At 38.2% G+C, this 17,718-nt stretch overlaps 1 protein-coding gene across 2 annotated transcripts in view; it reads left to right on the top strand.

The window, feature by feature from the left end:
• Positions 1 to 17,718, top strand: part of GOLM2 (golgi membrane protein 2) — a 117,164-nt gene that overhangs the window by 25,236 nt on the left and 74,210 nt on the right. For both annotated transcript variants that reach the window (XM_044665079.1, XM_044665078.1), the window contains exon 2: positions 4,374 to 4,428. In XM_044665079.1, the coding sequence (XP_044521014.1) occupies positions 4,374 to 4,428 (55 nt within the window). The remainder of the gene's footprint in view (positions 1 to 4,373; positions 4,429 to 17,718) is intronic.

Below are 17,718 nucleotides of genomic sequence, written 5' to 3'. Positions count from 1 at the left end.
ATTTGTTCCTGTTACTCCTGTTTATGTTGGGACTCTTGCCAAGACCTTGAAGCCAACTGTCAGTGACAATCTCTCCCTTTTGACCCTCTGGACCTGCTTACCATTCAGCCTATTTCCCTACTTTAGTTATCAGCAAAGGAGGGAAATTTTGGTTAGTGAGGTACTGGGATCTTTAGGTAGAGAGAAAGAGAACAGTTTGGGCAGTTACAATCTGGTATAACAACTACTGAGTTTTAGTGGGAGGCATTAGTTATATAAAGTAGTTAGATTGTCCCAATCCCCTTCCCTTCCTGTCCTTGTTTAATAAACCCTGTTTTACGTCATTGTGGGTATCCTGTCAGTCTCTCTGGCTAGCCTCCCCAAGCCTTTGTACTTCTGATATTGGCCCTAAAAACTGAGTTACAACATATACCACCTAATTACCCAAACCACTTTATTTTTTATTTCAAGAGGCAGCTATAATATAGTGGAATGAACACTGTATTTGGATTCAGAGGCTCTAGTTGCATGTTAGCTATTCTTGGTAGTGTAAGAGGGATTGATCGGGGGAATCCTTATGCAATTTGTGACAAACTCTCCAATTATCCCAATGAGATTTGGGTGGAGATATCTTGGGAGACATCTGAAAGACACCTCTTCATGGAATTGGGCATGCCCACTAGCAACTTACCAAGAAAACCTAGGAAACTTCTGATGTTTGGATGACTGGAGTTTGAAAGGATGGACTTTTGAGAGAGCCACCTTTCTCCATAGTCTATAAAAGTGAGGTGATTGGTATATCAACTCACTCACTTCTGAACTCCTTTGCATTTTCCCTTCAATATTTTTTCCAGAGTATAACAAGGGAGGGAAGAGAGGATTTCTCTCTCTCTTCCCCCCATGAATCAGTAATGACTGCCTTAGGTTAAGAGTGAATGGGAATTTTATGTGCTCACTTATAGCTTCTAAGCATGAGTCAGGGTAGTTTCTGAGTGGATATTCCTACCTAAAGAAAAAACAATAGCTATGGCATCATTAGGATTCTTGAAGAAGTACATGATAGATTTGCAAACTAAGAGAAATCTAGCTCAAGAAATGATAGAAAACTATCATAGAGGTACTAAGAGTTTCCTGCAGAAACATATAGAAGGAGAATGTTTGCCCAGTTAGCACAAGTTAGAATATTCTAGGATCAGACCTTTGAGAGAAAATGAGTTTTCCTAATGAAACATTCCTTGGGGAAAGAAAAGGATCATTTTCTTTCTTTATTTGTTTGGTTTTATTATTTATTGTTATTATTTACATAGTTCTTGGGCAGTGTCCTACTTGGAAAGCAAGGCTAGTTTAGGGAGAAGAGGGTTGCTCTCAATAGCCCCTAAAATGTTTACCATTTAGGGTTATTTAAACCATGAGATTATGAGTTGGCAGGGGGGAGACTATAGGGAATGCTTTGGAACTAACTGGAATGTCAAAGAGTTACCTCAAAAGCAATCTCAAATTCAGTTGTTTTCTGAGGAGATTGCTAATAGGTGTTATAGGCAGTATGGTGCTTCTGTATATGGGCCTGTTAAAGAGATGGCCCAAGATCTTAGATGGCATATGGAGCTAAGCTGAGTGAGGAATGGGATGCCTGAATGGCCACTAAGGATTGCTGGTAACCACCAGGGCTTATAAATGTTTGTCTCAGCTGAGCACCTGACCCCACCTACAGTGCCCAAGCTAAAATGATTGAATAAGAAGCAGTATATTAATCCACATATCTCCTCTGGTTACTTGGCTTGGGGCTAGGTTAATGGATAAGGATTTATGATGAGATTAATTGGTAATAAGGTTGGACAATGCTGATGACTGCAATTTAAACAAATATTTCCCTTTCCCCTTAGTTGTAACTATTAATTTGCTCTTTAGAATGACACCAGTCTTCATTTAACTTAGTTCAAGGCTTTAATTTTAATAAACTCTAAAGGGTAGGATCCAGGATAAGGAAAGTGGTGTTGGGGATGGCTATGCTAAACTATGGGTGCTAGAGTTGGCTAATCAATCACTAATCAAGTTGGCAGCTGGCTGGAAAGGTTCCTCTCCCTCTCAGGCCCCGTTCAGGCCCGGCCGTGGCCTTGACTAGATAAATGAGGGTTTGTGATGTTCTTCTTGATGATAGATGTTAGTTGTATATCTCTTAGCCCTATCCAGCCACAGGTGAATTGATATTTGAGGCAATAAAGTACAGGTGCTAGTGTTGCAGGTCTATTGGCCTACCCACCCACCACCCAGGCCCTTCTCAAGAATGAGACCCTGAGAGGCTCAGCCCCTGGGTTTTTATAGCGGTGGCAGCAACTGTCTTTTGCCTCTGGCTCATGCCATCTGGGTAAGTTCTAAATTCTATGACTGTCGGTTGTCACTCAAGTTGGTCTCCATCTTCTTCCCAGAGGTTGCTATAACATAGGCTGAGCATTTTTATGTGCTTTTTAAAAAAATCTATTTGCGGGCTTATGAGAGTTTTGCCCATTCTTCATGTTTTATGAAATAAAAGCTGTTCTATACATATATATTTATCTTAGTGCTATGGACCTTTTCCCCCACATTCTGGGAAACCTAAAATGAGCTATGTTGTGAGTATACTAGGAAGTTTTTGTGTAGTAACTTTGAATGGTGGCAATATAGCAGAAAGAAAATTACTCTTTTGGAGTACCCTTTTAGTATCCCCTAGGACCTGTAATAGGTGGGTAGACTGGCTGATAATAGGGAGCTGGTACAAGTGGGTCACCTGGGCCAGGGAGCCTGTAACTACTATAGCTGGTGGTTTGAGACTGACAGGGATGTGTAGCCTGAGCTGTGATGCCTAGTCAGTTTCCCTGCTATCTATAGGCTCCTTTAAGGTGGAGAGTGAGGAGCCCCTCCCTGCTGGAGTGAAGGCAGAACTCAACAGGAAGTGAAGCTTACTGAAAAAAATGGATGCTTGCCCAATACTTCCTTTGGAGTCAAGTGGTTGCTATTCTCCTCTCTCCTCAGCCCCTTAGCCCAGGATGATGTTATAAATAACTACAGAAGCTCATAGTTTCAGGCTAAGGGTTTATTTAAACATAGAAGGGAAAGCTGAGGAAAGAGGGTTTAGGGTCTGGAGAAGCCATTGCCAAGGGTAACTGGCCAGTGTTGGCAATGGACCTGGAAGTTAAGGTCAGGCTAAGGGAACCAGCCCTCAGCCAGAGATAATTTACACTGCCCTGATGTTAGGTGATCCACCAGCTAAACAGATGTACTTGTTAAGTAGGTTTAGGGGTGTCCCTATTCCTAGGCTGGCCTAACCTAATTTCCTGCCCACGTTCCACCTCCCTCAATCCCTCCTGGGTCCCCAAGGGAAGTCAAGGGGTAGCTGGGTGTCTGGGTGAGGTCAAGGAAATCAGAACCCCTAGGTTGGTTCAGCACAGGCCTTTATAGTCCCAGCTTAAACTGTCATTTCCTGGGACTGGCACCTGCCGGGCCAGAGCTCCATTCTCCTAACTGACAGGATTGCCTAGGGTAATTTTGCAAATGCAAGAGATCTTGCATAAATCCTGCATTACAGACCCTGCTGGCAAACATATGACACATGTGTCAGCACTGACACACATAGCCATTTTTGATTAAGCGGCCGCATACAGAAAAGTATGGGACCGCATGCCAAGGATGAAACATTTGTTGTAGTGTAGTGTAGACACTCTCTGCTGGAGGTCTATAGGCCAAAACAACTGTCACTAAGCAGGTAAGTTAAATAATTAGTTTTGGGTTTATTAAATACAGTTATATATTATAAGTATACATTTTTGTTATTTAAACTATAAATATCATGAAATTATGGTTTTTTTCTCGAAGTGACACACCACCCGAGTTATGCTCAGTTTTTGGGCAAATTTTGACACACCAAACTCAAAAGGTTGCCCATCACTGCCCTAGGAGGATACCCAGTTTTCATGAGCTCAGAGTTTTGGAAGGCGCTGAACATTTACTAATTGGTTCACCAAAAAGAATATATTCAAATCATTGAGTGTCATTTTATTAAATATCCTTGGTTTGCTTCTAGATGTGACTACCTTAAAGACATCTCTGAACCCATCTTATTTTATTACAACTGTCTTTCAAAAGTCTTTCCTATCCTGAATTGAGTTGGGAAGTATAGGCTCCCATTGGACTTTTTAAAAAATGAGTGGCACTCATCACAAACTTAGTATTTTTGCAAAAGATTGCTGTATTTTATACTATACACCAAATGTAAAGGAATCTTTTTATATGCAAACCAAAAATAAAATTGTTTAATTGCAGAATAAAGACTTTTTGATCTGTTTTTTATTATTAAGTTTCCAGTAAATATTAACAACTATGTTTTATCTTATGAAATAAAATAAAATATTTCTTTTCAGGTTAAACTACAGAACAACATATCATATCAGATGGCAGACATACATCGTTTGAAGGGTAAGAAATTTCACTATAAATTAAGTATAAGTTAATGGGCACTAAATGTCTAAAACTAAGGCCTCAGAAGCAGTGGGTTAAATAAGAAAAATAAAACTATTAGTTCCATCCATGAACATAAGTGTCAGAAACCTCTTAGGATATGACTTAAAACTAGATATATATCTGTAAGTAATACATACTTCTTAGTATCTTAAAGTGTTTTTATAACTGTTGTTTTATAGCAGAATATATCAGAGGCTTTTTAGACTAAGCCTAATGATCTATTGATCAGTCCAACCTGAGCTTTTAAAATTAACCAATTTATTCAAATATTACATCATTATATCTATGGTTAGTAATCTCCTCAATGTAGGTACTTCTAGTTTAGATACTCTTTCACAATCCATCCAGACTTTCTCATTGTCCCAGTCTGGATTCAGATTTGGAAGCCTGCAGTATCCCAATCCTGTCTCCCACTGGCTGGAGAGAATATACAGTCTTTTCTGGATATATAAGTCTTGTGCTTGAGGTTCCATTCCCACTCTCTAGTAAGGATATTTAGGTTACCATTCATTTACTTATTTAGAGAGACCCTTGTCACCAAAATGAAAGAACTAAAATGGTTAAATGAAATTTATCAAGATTTTTATTTCCAAGTTCCTTGAATTCAGGGAACCTCATTCAGATTGTTGCAGTGAGTGGCCTTAATTTAGGGTCAAAAGAAATGGAGATCTTAATCACTTTTAAAATATAATTCTAAATTGCTATACAGAATTGTTAGTCCAATTCACAGCTCCATCACAATGTATTATTGGGCTTTTATTTCCACAGTCACGTCAACAAGGACAGTTTGTCTCTTTTGTCATTGTTTTAGCCAATTTTCTTATTGTTAGGTAAATCTTCAAAAGTTGTTTTAATTTATATTTCCCTTATTATTAGTGAGTTGGAACATCCTTCTAATAGTTTGCAGTTCTCTTTAGAACTCTGTTCAGGGGGCAGCTGGGTAGCTCAGTGGATTGAGAGTCAGGCCTAGAGACGTGAGGTCCTAGGTTCAAATCTGACCTCAGATACTTCCCAGCTGTGTGACCCTGGACAAGTCACTTGACCCCCATTGCCCACCCTTACCACTCTTCCACCTATGAGCCAATACACAAAAGTTAAGGGTTTAAAAAAAAAAAGAACTTTGTTCATATAATTTGACTACTTTTCTATTGGCGAATGGCTCTGTCTTATATTTATGTTAGTTTTCTACATAACTTGTATGTAAAAAATATATCGGCGATATTCGGAACAAAGATTTTTTTCTTTTTTTTGGAACTTTTACATAGCGAAAGATTTCGAGTGGAAAAAGAGGGAATTTCCTAATCCTAAGATAAGGATTATTGTCCCCAGCTAGACTGGCTATTCTCCATTTACAACATTTTACACATGAAGAAACTATCCTGTGGAGGTAACATAATTCATCCTTGGCCATAAAAGCAGTTGAGAGGCAGAGCTGGTCTTTGAACTCTGACATATCCTACTCAGTATCCAATATTCTTTCCACTACACTCACCATTTTACAAATAGCATTTCACAAATCTCATAAGTGCCCACAAGATTTTTAGCCTTTCTATTTATATTTATAGAAACCAGAAGTAATAAATTACAAAAAGAAATTCATTCATAATAACTACAAAATGTAACCAAAAGACAGAAGAAAATAGATGAATGTGGAAGCAAAAACAATAACCTGGAAAACAGAGATAATTTGAGAATCATTGGACTTTATGAAAGCCATGACTAAAAAAAAGGCCTACACACTACATTTCAAGAAGTCATAAAAGAAAACTGCCCAGATCTCTTAGAATCAGAGGACAGTGTAGAAATAGAAAGAATATATTGGTCATGTCCTAAGAAACCCCCAAATGAAAACTTCCAGGGACATTATAGTCAAAATCCAGGGCTTCCAGCCCAAAGAAAAAATACTGAAATTGAGGTGGGGCTAAGATGATGGAGTGGTACAGTCCTGATACAGTGGTACAGGAATTAGTACAGTCCAGACCCCCTTCACAAAATTCCTTCATACAGATCTAGAAAATGAAACAGACCAAATCCAAATGAAGAAATCCAGAAAAAGTTGCAGTGAGTCACTTGTCCAGTCCAGCTCAGCATAAGAAGAAAGACAAGGATTTCTGCTGGTACTGGGGATGGTATTAGGCCAGAAGCACACCACACCCAGGGAGAGACTGTGTGTACCAGCAAAAAAAAGGAGGTTCCAGATCTATACTGGGGAACTGGATGGAGACAACTACAAACTGACAACTGTGTTGCCCCTGCCCAGTTCCAGGCCACAGATCCAGGGAAGACTGACAAGGTGATCTGTGAAAGGGTTGGCATTCTAAGTGGGGAAGCACTGGACTGTACCAAGAAAGGAAGAAGTTTATAAGCCAGAAGCAGAGGCAGTATCCTGGTGCAGAGCAGGGTCTCATTTTCTAGCATGTAGCCCAACCTGCAAAGGAATAGCTAGGACAGGAATCTTAGACCCACGTAGTTCCTACATTTCTACCAGTGTGAACTAATAAAGCTTTTTACCTAGCTGATTGGGGCTGAAGGTCAGACCTAAATCTAAGTCGCTAAATTGCAAAGCTGAGAGCAGGATGGCAGCAATCAGAATTTGCCCTGGATCAAACCACTTTGGGAGCACTGACAGCTTATAGATGTCCAACCTTTCTCAAAAATCCTAGAATAACAAAACACCCAGTACCTTAAGAAGGTAACAGTAGGTCCAGGCCAAACCTTACCTCCAGAAGTGTGACAGTCAGAAAATAATGAGGTCCAACATCCTTCAGACCCTTCAAAGCTGTCAAAGTCTTTCTCTGGTCAAAGATGGGGAGACAAAAGGGGACAAAGATCTGACCAAGGCCAAAACTGAGGCCTCTCTTTCCTTCTCAATCAATTCCTTCTCATTGGTATGTTGGAAAGCCACATATTTACAATTTTCCCATCTCAGTTCAATTTATTATATTCAAATATGATTCTTGTGCAACTTCATATTATTTCCAAAGCTTTTTTTTTTTTGCACTTTGTCCACGGTCTTTTAATTTATTGTTGGATTGAGATATGTTCTTACTCAATTAAGATATTAGAGCTAACATGAGACAGGGTAGTTTCAACTCCACCCTCTTCTTAAACTTTTACCAATCAAACTATAGCCAGTATGTGTCAAATCAACTAGGTCTTCCTGGTTTGTCAGCCAACTTCAATCCATTATACTTTTTGCCTCTTCTATGAAAATAACTAGTAAATGACAAACAAAAAGATCATTAGTCTAAGCATTTAATTCACTGGAAAAGGGAACCTCTTTCTCTTAGTTCCTAAGGAGCTTTTGAAGTGTGAATTTCTTTGTCTTTTTGGCTTAAAAAATTTGATACATTTTATTTTTGCTATGTACCTACTTTTTAACAAGCTCTTCTCTCCATGACCTTGTCACAGGACCTTTCCATAAAATAATAGTTAAATAAAATTATCTAGTATAGTAATTGTGATTTATAATACATTTAACTGTTGCCTCTTCGTGTTTATTTATTTATTTTTTAGTCTGGATCTGTGATATCATTGACATAAGGAACTTTCAGTAAAGAAACCTCCTCTCCCAATACAGACTAGCAACTATTAAGTGTCTCACAGTCTTAAGATATTTCTCTGGGGGCACAGAGATCTTAAGTGATTTTTCCCAAGGTCATATAGCCAATGTGTCCGATGAGGTACATTAACTCAGGTCTTTCCAAATCTTAGGACTTTATTTACTATGTTGTACTTGGTCACTCTTCTTAAGACTAATGATACTTTTGAACAGAATGAAACATGCTTTTTCCCCCCATTTAAAATCCTTACCTTCTGCCTTAATAAAAGTTCTAAGAAAAAGAAAATTGGCAGGAGTTAGCTGTTGGGATTAAGTGACTTGCCTAAGGTCATACAACTAAGAAGTGTCTGAAGTCATATTTGAACCCAGAGCCTGCTGACTCTTGGCACCATATCCACTGTGCTACTTGGTTGTCCAAAATAAAATATGTTTTAACTTCATTCATCTGGAATCAATACTGGCCATTATATTTGACTATATATATATATATATATGTATTTGTGTAGGTGTTTTGTTTTTGTTTTTGTTTTTTGGTGTTGACTTCATCTTAATTTTATTTATTGTTCCTTTGATTGTGTTTTACTTGCTTTGCATCAGATCATAAAAGTATTCCCATGTTTCAGAATTCTTCATATTTAAGAACCCATACCATATTATAATAGTTAATTTAATCAGGCTATTTATTAACACCTCCTGTATTCTAGGCATTATGCTAAATGCTGGTGATACAAAGAAAGGCAAAAAACATTTTCCACTCTCAAGGAATTCAGTGCCTTTATAGTGGAGATAACATGCAAAACAGCTATGTACAAACAAGCTATATATAGGAGAAAATGGAGAAAAATCAACACAAGGAAGACACTAGAATTAAAAGAAATCAGGAAAGGCTTGCTGTAGAACATGAGATTATACCTGAGACTTAAAAGAAGCAAGAGAATCCCCAATGCAGAGATGAGACGAGTATTCCAGTTGGAGGAGATAGCCAGCAAAAAACACCCCACATTAGGAGAATGTACTGTTCAAGAAACAATAAAGCCAGTTTCACTTGACTATAGATTATTGGGGGTAGAGGAGAGTATAGTGTAAAGTTTTCAAGAACTGTAAATATGGGAAGGGACGCATTATGAAAAGTTTTGAATGCCAAACAGAAGATTTTATATTTGACCCTAGAAGAGATAAGAAGCTATTGGAGTTTATTGTTGGCAGAGTTTACAGTATTTTACATGGTCAGACTTGTGCTTTAGGAAGATCAATTTGACAGACAGCTGGAAGATGAATCAGAGAGGGGAGAGACTTGTGGCAAGGTCACCAAGAAACAGGCTATTGCAGTAGTTTAGGCATGAGGTGATAAGGGCCTAAAGTAGAATGGTGACAATATCAGAGGAGAGAAGGGGACATATTTTATTTGAGAGATGTTATGAAAGTAAAATTGACAGGTCAGGGCAATATATTGTAATAGGGAAAAGAGGTTTTTTGGTTGGATACAACATTTAAAGGTATGGTCGCCAAGGAACTAAATAAATACCAATTCTAAAATGATTTTAGTAATTTATTTATAAAATATAGGAGAGAGTGGAAGTAGAGAGATGAGAAGAGGGTAGAGTAAGAGATCTAGTTTAAATAACTAGACTATATCTAAGAAAGAGATTTAAGAACAGTTTCACCAAGTCCAAGGTCTCAGCCAGAGCTCCAAGAGGTAAAAAGGGCCTAGCCCTGGAAGTTCTCTTAATTTATTCAGGCCATTTCTTTCATCACTTATACCTTCCTCTTAATTTATGTGTCCAATCATAATAGATGCTTTTCTTAGGACTGCCTAGGGGGCAGTCAGTTGATTCTGATTCGTCACCCATTTTTGCACACATAGGTCACAAACCTCCCAACTTATGAGTTAAGTGGAGTTGTTTACACTTTTGGTGATTAGATTTAAGAATGGGCAAGGTAGAACAAAAACCAATCAAATTTGGACTTCCGGGTAATATGGCGGCAGTGTAAGGAGCAGCTGCTCGATCTCTCCTGACCGAACCATACAGGACCCCTCAAGGGGAAATAAAAACGAGTCCAGAGGAACGAAGGAACCCCACAACAGGGCGCAGCATTGAAGGTACGCAGAATCGGGGCATTTCCACGCTATAAAGGGGTGAAACAGCTCTCACTAAAATGCGAGAGGAAGAAGCCCCTCCCCCACCCCCCACCCCCCACACCTTGCACAATGCCAACGCACAAGCGGGAAAACAGGACTGGGGCAACCAGGTAATCACTGGCAGCCCCGGAGCTTGTACCTGTGTGCTGCAAGACGAGGGACCCCAGGTGGCTGGGGGTGCGCAGGGACTTTCCCCGAGCGTCCACGTGGGTGAAGGCACTGCCTCCGGCTGGACAAAGGCCCCTAAAACACTGCCTTTCCCAAGCGCTGAAGGCATCACCTCAGGTGCGAATAAAGATCTCCAGCCCACCGACTTTCAATACCTTCTTCCGGGGTGAAGCCAGGCCCTAAGAGCATCTGCACAGGCAAAGGCAGTGCCCTAGGCTTGGATAACGATCTCCAGCCCAGGCTTGGACCTCCAGTGAGGACCCCGTGCAGACCAGAGCGCAGCAGTGGAAGCAGCCCCAAAGACTGCTGAAGGAACCTGGAGCAGAGGGGCGGACCGGGAACTACCAGGAGGCCTGACCCCGAAGACAAGGAGACTGGAGCCCAGAGCTTGTAAGGCCCAGGCAGACCCTGAGTGGAAAGACAAAGCTGAAAAGGGGCGGGGCTAACAATGGCCAGCAATAAGGAAGTCCAGAAGAAAAAGACTATCAAGAGAAATTCTGGAACACTGGCTAACTTCTACACAGAAAAAATCCAGACAACAGAAGAGGGAAAACAAAAACCCAAACCTCCCCAAAAAAATGAAAGCTGGTCACAAGCTATGGAAGAGTTTAAAAATGAAATGCTGAGGAAGATGGAAGAAATCTGGCAAGAAAATAACAATTTAAAAGGCAGAATTTCGCAATTGGAAAGTGAGACAAGACAACTGAAGACCAAAAATGACCAGATTGAAAAGGAAAACCAAAAAATTATAGCTGAAAACCAAAACATTAAAGCTGAAAACCAAAACATTAAAGCCGAAAACCAGTCCTTAAAGGCTAGAATCGAACATTTAGAAACTAATGATCTCTCAAGACAACAAGAACAAATAAAACAAAGTCAAAAGACTGATAAAATAGAAGGAAACATGAAATATCTCAATGAGAGAGTGACAGACCAAGAAAACCGGTAAAGAAGAGACAACTTGAGAATCATTGGTATTCCAGAAAAGGCAGAAATTAATAGAAACTTGGACTCCATACTTAAAGAAATTATTCAGCAAAATTGCCCTGAAGTTCTACAACAAGAGGGCAATATAGACATTGAAAGGATCCATAGAACACCCTCTACACTGGACCCAGAAAAGTCAACACCCAGAAATATAATAGCGAAATTGAAGAGCTTTCGAGTTAAAGAAAAAAATCTTACAAGAAGCCAGAAAGAGACAATTCAAATATCAAGGAGCACCAATAAGGATCACATAGGATCTGGCAGCCTCAACACTAAAAGACCAAAAGGCTTGCAATACAATATTCAGAAAGGCAAGAGAGCTGGGCCTTCAGCCACGAATCAACTACCCAGCGAAACTAACCATATACTTTCAGGGGAAAGTATGGGCATTCAACAAAATTGAAGAATTCCAAGTTTTTGCACAAAAGAGACCGGGACTAAATGGAAAGTTTGACACTCAACCACAAATATCAAGAGAAAGATGAAAAGGTAAATAAGAAACAGAGGGAAAAGAAAGAAAACTCATAGTCTTTTAAGCTTGACTCTTTAAGGGCATAAATAAGATCTAATTATCTGTATTACTAGGTGGAGAAATGCTATGTATAATTCTCTGTAGTGAACTCTATACACTATTATAATATTCACTATTATAGCAACCAGAAGAATAATTCATAGGGAGAGGACAGGATACTAAATGGTCTAAGAAGACATGGGGGGTGGGAAAGAGGTGGGGGGAATAGTAGGGGACACCAAGAAAAATCTGAGTAAATAAGAAAAATAAGATATTCTATTACACACAAAGAGAGCATGAGAAGGGGAGGGGATGAATAATATCATAAGAAAGAGAGGAAGAGAGCATAATCAAACCTTACTCTCAGTGTAATCAACCCGGAGAAGGAAGAGTAGCTTTATTATCCATCCGGATAAAAAACTCTATCTAACCCTACTGAGAAAGTCAGAAGGGATAAACCAAAGGGAGCAGGGGAGTGGGGAGGCCAAAAAGGGAGGGAAAAAGAAGGGGGAGGGAATTCATTTGGTCTTTAAAAAAAACAAAAATAAGGGAACAACAGGGGAGGGGGCAGAAAGGGAAGTCAATCAAGGGAGGGGATAAGGGATACTGGCTCAAAGCAAACCACTGGTGTAAAAGAAAATAGTGCAATAAGAAGGAGTGGGTCTAGGGGAGGATACAAAAAATGTCAGTGAATACACAACTAACAATTGTAACTCTGAATGTGAACGGGATGAACTCACTCATAAAACGGAAGCAAATAGCAGAGTGGATCAGAAACCAAAATCCTACCATAGGTTGTCTACAAGAAACACATATGAGGCGGGTACACACACACAAGTTCAAGGTTAAGGGTATGAGCAAAATCTTTTGGGCATCAAATGAGAAAAAGAAGGCAGGAGTGGCTATCATGATCTCTGACAAAGCCAAAGTAAAAATAGATATGATTAAAAAAGACAGGGAAGGTCATTACATCCTGATTAAAGGCAGTATAAACAATGAGGAAATAACACTGCTCAATATATATGCACCAAGTGGTATAGCATCCAAATTCATAAAGGAGAAACTGGCAGAGCTCAAGAAGGAAATAGATAGTAAAACCATAATAGTGGGAGATCTAAATATTCCTCTTTCAGATCTAGATAAATCAAACCAAAAAATAAATAAGAAAGAGGTAAGAGAGATGAATGAAGTCCTAGAAAAATTAGATTTAATTGATATGTGGAGAAAAATAAATAGGGACAAGAAGGAATACACCTTCTTTTCAGCTGCACATGGTACATTTACAAAGATTGACCATGTAATAGGGCATAGAATCATGGCAAACAAATGCAAAAGAGCAGATATAATAAATGTAACCTTCTCAGATCATAATGCGATAAAAATAATAATCAGTAAGGGCACCTGGACAGGCAAGTCAAAAACCAATTGGAAATTAAACAATATGATTCTTCAAAACCAAATTGTCAAAGAAGAAATCATAGAAACAATCAACAATTTCATTGAAGAGAATGACAATGATGAGACATCCTACCAAACTCTGTGGGATGCAGCCAAGGCAGTACTCAGGGGGAAATTTATATCCTTGAGTGCATATATTAACAAATTAAAGAGGGCAGAGATTAATGAATTGGGCATGCAACTCAAAAAATTAGAAAGCGAACAAATAAAAAACCCCCAGATGAAAACTAAATTAGAAATACTAAAAATCAAGGGAGAAATTAATAAAATCAAAAGTAAAAGAACTATTGAATTAATAAATAAGACTAGAAGCTGGTATTTTGAAAAAACAGATAAAATAGACAAAAGTACTAGTCAATCTAATAAGAAAAAGGAAAGAAGAAAACCAAATTGACAGTATTAGAGATGAAAAGGGAGACCTCACCTCTAATGAAGGGGAAATTAAGGCAATCATTAAGAACTATTTCGCCCAATTATATGGCAACAAATATAACAACTTAGGAGATATGGATGAATATTTACAAAAATATAAATTGCCTAGATTAACAGCAGAAGAAATAGAATACCTAAATAATCCCATATCAGAAATAGAAATTAAACAAGCCATTAAAGAACTCCCTAAGAAAAAATCACCAGGACCTGATGGATTCACAAGTGAATTCTATCAGACATTCAAAGAGCAACTAATCCAAATACTATACAAATTATTTGATATGATAAGCAAAGAAGGAGTCCTACCAAATTCCTTTTATGACACAAATATGGTACTGATTCCAAAGCCAGGTAGACCAAAAACAGAGAAAGAAAACTACAGACCAATCTCCCTAATGAACATAGATGCAAAAATCTTAAATAGAATATTAGCAAAGAGACTCCAGCAAGTAATTAAGAAGGTCATCCACCATGATCAGGTGGGATTTATACCAGGAATGCAAGGATGGTTCAACATTAGGAAAACCATCCACATAATTGACCATATCAACAGTCTAACAAACAAAAATCACATGATTATCTCAATAGATGCTGAAAAAGCCTTTGACAAAATACAGCATCCATTCCTATTGAAAACACTGAAAAGTATAGGAATAGAAGGACCCTTCCTAAAAATAATAAACAATATATACCTAAAACCATCAACAAGCATTATATGCAATGGGGATAAATTAGAAGCCTTCCCAATAAGATCAGGAGTGAAACTAGGATGCCCATTATCACCTCTATTATTCAACATAGTACTAGAAACACTAGCAATAGCAATTAGAGAAGAAAAAGAAATTGAAGGTATCAAAATAGGCAATGAGGAGACCAAGCTATCACTCTTTGCAGATGATATGATGGTATACTTAAAAAATTCTAGAGAATCAACTAAGAGGCTGGTAGAAATAATCAACAACTTTAGCAAAGTGGCAGGATACAAAATAAATGCACATAAATCATCAGCATTTCTATACACTTCCAACACATTAGAACAGCAAGAGGTAGAAAGAGAAACACCATTTAAAATCACCCTAGACAATATAAAATACTTGGGAATCAATCTAACAAAACAAACAGCTATTATACGAAAACAACTACAAAACACTTTCCAAACAAATAAAACTGGACCTCAACAATTGGAAAGCCATTAACTGTTCATGGGTAGGACGAGCTAACATAATAAAAATGAACATACTACCCAAATTAATTTACCTATTTAGTGCCATACCTATCAAATTACCAAAAAACTTCTTTACTGAATTAGGAAAAACTATAACAAATTTCATTTGGAATAACAAAAGATCAAGAATATCAAAGGAAATAATGAAAAAAAAAATGTGAAGGAAGGGGGCCTAGCAGTACCAGATATCAAACTATACTATAAAGCAGCAGTCATTAAATCAATATGGTACTGGCTAAGAGATAGAAGGGAGGATCAGTGGAATAGACTTGGGGTTAACGATGTCAGCAAGACAGTGTATGATAAACCCAAAGAGCCCAACTTTTGGGACATGAATCCACTATTTGACAAAAACTGCTGGGAAATTTGGAAAACAATATGGGAGAGATTAGGTTTAGATCAACATCTCACACCCTCCACCAAGATAAATTCAGAATGGGTGAATGACTTGAATATAAAGAGGGAAACTATAAATAAGTTAAGTGAACACAGAATAGTATACCTGTCAGATCTCTGGAAAAGGAAAGATTTTAAAACCAAGCAAGAGTTAGAGAAAATTACAAAATGTAAGTTTAATGGTTTTGATTATATTAAGCTAAAAAGCTTTTGTACAAACAAAAACAATGTAGTCAAAATCAGAAGGGAAACAACAAATTGGGAAAAAATCTTTATAACGAAAAACTCTGACAGGGGTCTAATTACTCAAATATACAAGGAGTTAAAGCAAATGTATAAAAAATCAAGCCATTCCCCAATTGATAAATGGGCAAGAGACATGAATAGGCAATTTTCAGGTAAAGAAATCAAAAGTATCAATAAGCACATGAGAAAGTGTTCTAAATCTCTAATAATTAGAGAAATGCAAATCAAAACAACGCTGAGGTACCACCTCACACCTAGCAGATTGGCTAAAATGAAAGAAGGGGAGAGTAATGAATTTTGGAGGGGATGTGGCAAAATCGGGACATTGATGCATTGCTGGTGGAGTTGTGAAATGATCCGGCCATTCTGGCTAGCAATTTGGAACTATGCCCAAAGGGCTATAAAAGACTGCCTGCCCTTTGATCCAGCCATACCATTGCTGGGTTTGTTCCCCAAACAGATCATAGATAAACAGACTTGTATGAAAATATTTATAGCTGCGCTTTTTGTGGTGGCAAAAAACTGGAAAATGAGGGGATGTCCTTCAATTGGGGAATGACTGAACAAACTGGTATATGCGGGTGATGGAATACTATTGTGCTAAAAGGAATAATAAACTGGAGGAATTCCATGCAAATTGGAGAGACCTCCAGGAAGTGATGCAGAGCGAAAGGAGCAGAACCAGAAGAAGAACATTGTACACAGAGACTGATATACTATGGTAAAATCAAATGTAATGGGCTCCTGTACCAGCAGCACTGCAATGACACAAGACAGCTTTGAGGGATTTATGGTAAAGATGCTACCTACATTCAGAGGAAGGACTGCAGGAGAGGAAACATAAGATAAACAATTGCTTGAATGCATAGACTGAGGCAGACGTGAATGGGAAATAGACCCTGAACAAGAACACTTGTTACAACCAGTGGAAATGTACATTGGCCATGGGTGGGGGACAGCGGGGGGGGGGGGGTGAAGGGGAAAGTAGGGGCATAAAGTATGTAAACAGATTTAAAACGAATATTAATAAATGTCTAAAAAAAAAAGAATGGGCAAGGTAGATTTAATCTCATTATCACAATCCCCCTTGTGATCATTTGGGAGACTTGTCTCCCCAATTGATCATTTGACATAATCACCTTGTACCCCTAAAAATCTTCTAAGTACAATAGTTAGAGATAAGAGGGAAATAGGGGAGGGAGAGAGAAAGAGAGAGAGAGAGAGAGAGAGAGAGAGCGCAAAACCAATGTTTTGCTAGACTCATTGACAAAAAAGCCAATTAAGGGGCAATCCCCTTTGGCATAAGAGTTTACAATTCAAAATAATTATTCAATCCCCTTAAGTTCAATCAGTTGCATCCCAAAGTTCATTCGTTGGATCATCTTGATTCAGTGTAGGTTTCTACAGACATCTCTGGATCATCTTGATTCAGTGTAGATTTCTGCAGACAAATAGTCCATTTTCTGGTTTCAAAGCATTAGCAGGCTTCTTTTTCCTGAAACATTTCTCAAAATTTTAAATCTTGAAATTTTTATAAAAATAAAATCCTCCCTGAAGAGGGTGTTGACCAACATCTAGATCAGTTCAGAATACATCATTGAGTTAAGGGGTGTATGAGTCAATTATCAAAAGAAAAACCAAAAGCATAAAAAAGAAAAACATCTAGAAGAAAAATTAAAGTTTGGGAGAAAGAAAAAAATTCAAAATCAGGATCAAAATATCAAAATTCAATGTATGTAAAATTTTCTGATTAAACAAGAATAAATTCACAACAGGCCCTTGTATTAGGGTCCAATTAAAGTAAATTCTGTCCCATAAATCTCTAGGACAAAATGCAGTAATGTTGCACTTACAGCCAAGACTACAGTAAGTCGCCATATCATAAGAGAAAAGGGGACTAGATTTTTATGTAAAAGGGAAGTGTAATTCCCTGGTCTGATTTCACTTCATTCTCAGGGATAGGGGAGCCAGATTGATGGCCAACCTTCAGTACTTGACTGGCAGTGTGGTATGAAGTGTCCTACATCTTAACATATGTCAAGCTTTGCAACTTTGGGTCTCACACTAGGTTCAAGTCCTTTGGTATTGGCATAGAAGTTCAACAATCCTACTTGTACTGG

The sequence above is a fragment of the Gracilinanus agilis genome, chromosome 2 (assembly GCF_016433145.1).
Source record: "Gracilinanus agilis isolate LMUSP501 chromosome 2, AgileGrace, whole genome shotgun sequence".
Lineage (NCBI taxonomy): Eukaryota > Metazoa > Chordata > Mammalia > Didelphimorphia > Didelphidae > Gracilinanus > Gracilinanus agilis.
Note: the sequence above shows the minus strand (reverse complement) of the source record. Positions and strands in the feature narration are given on the sequence as shown.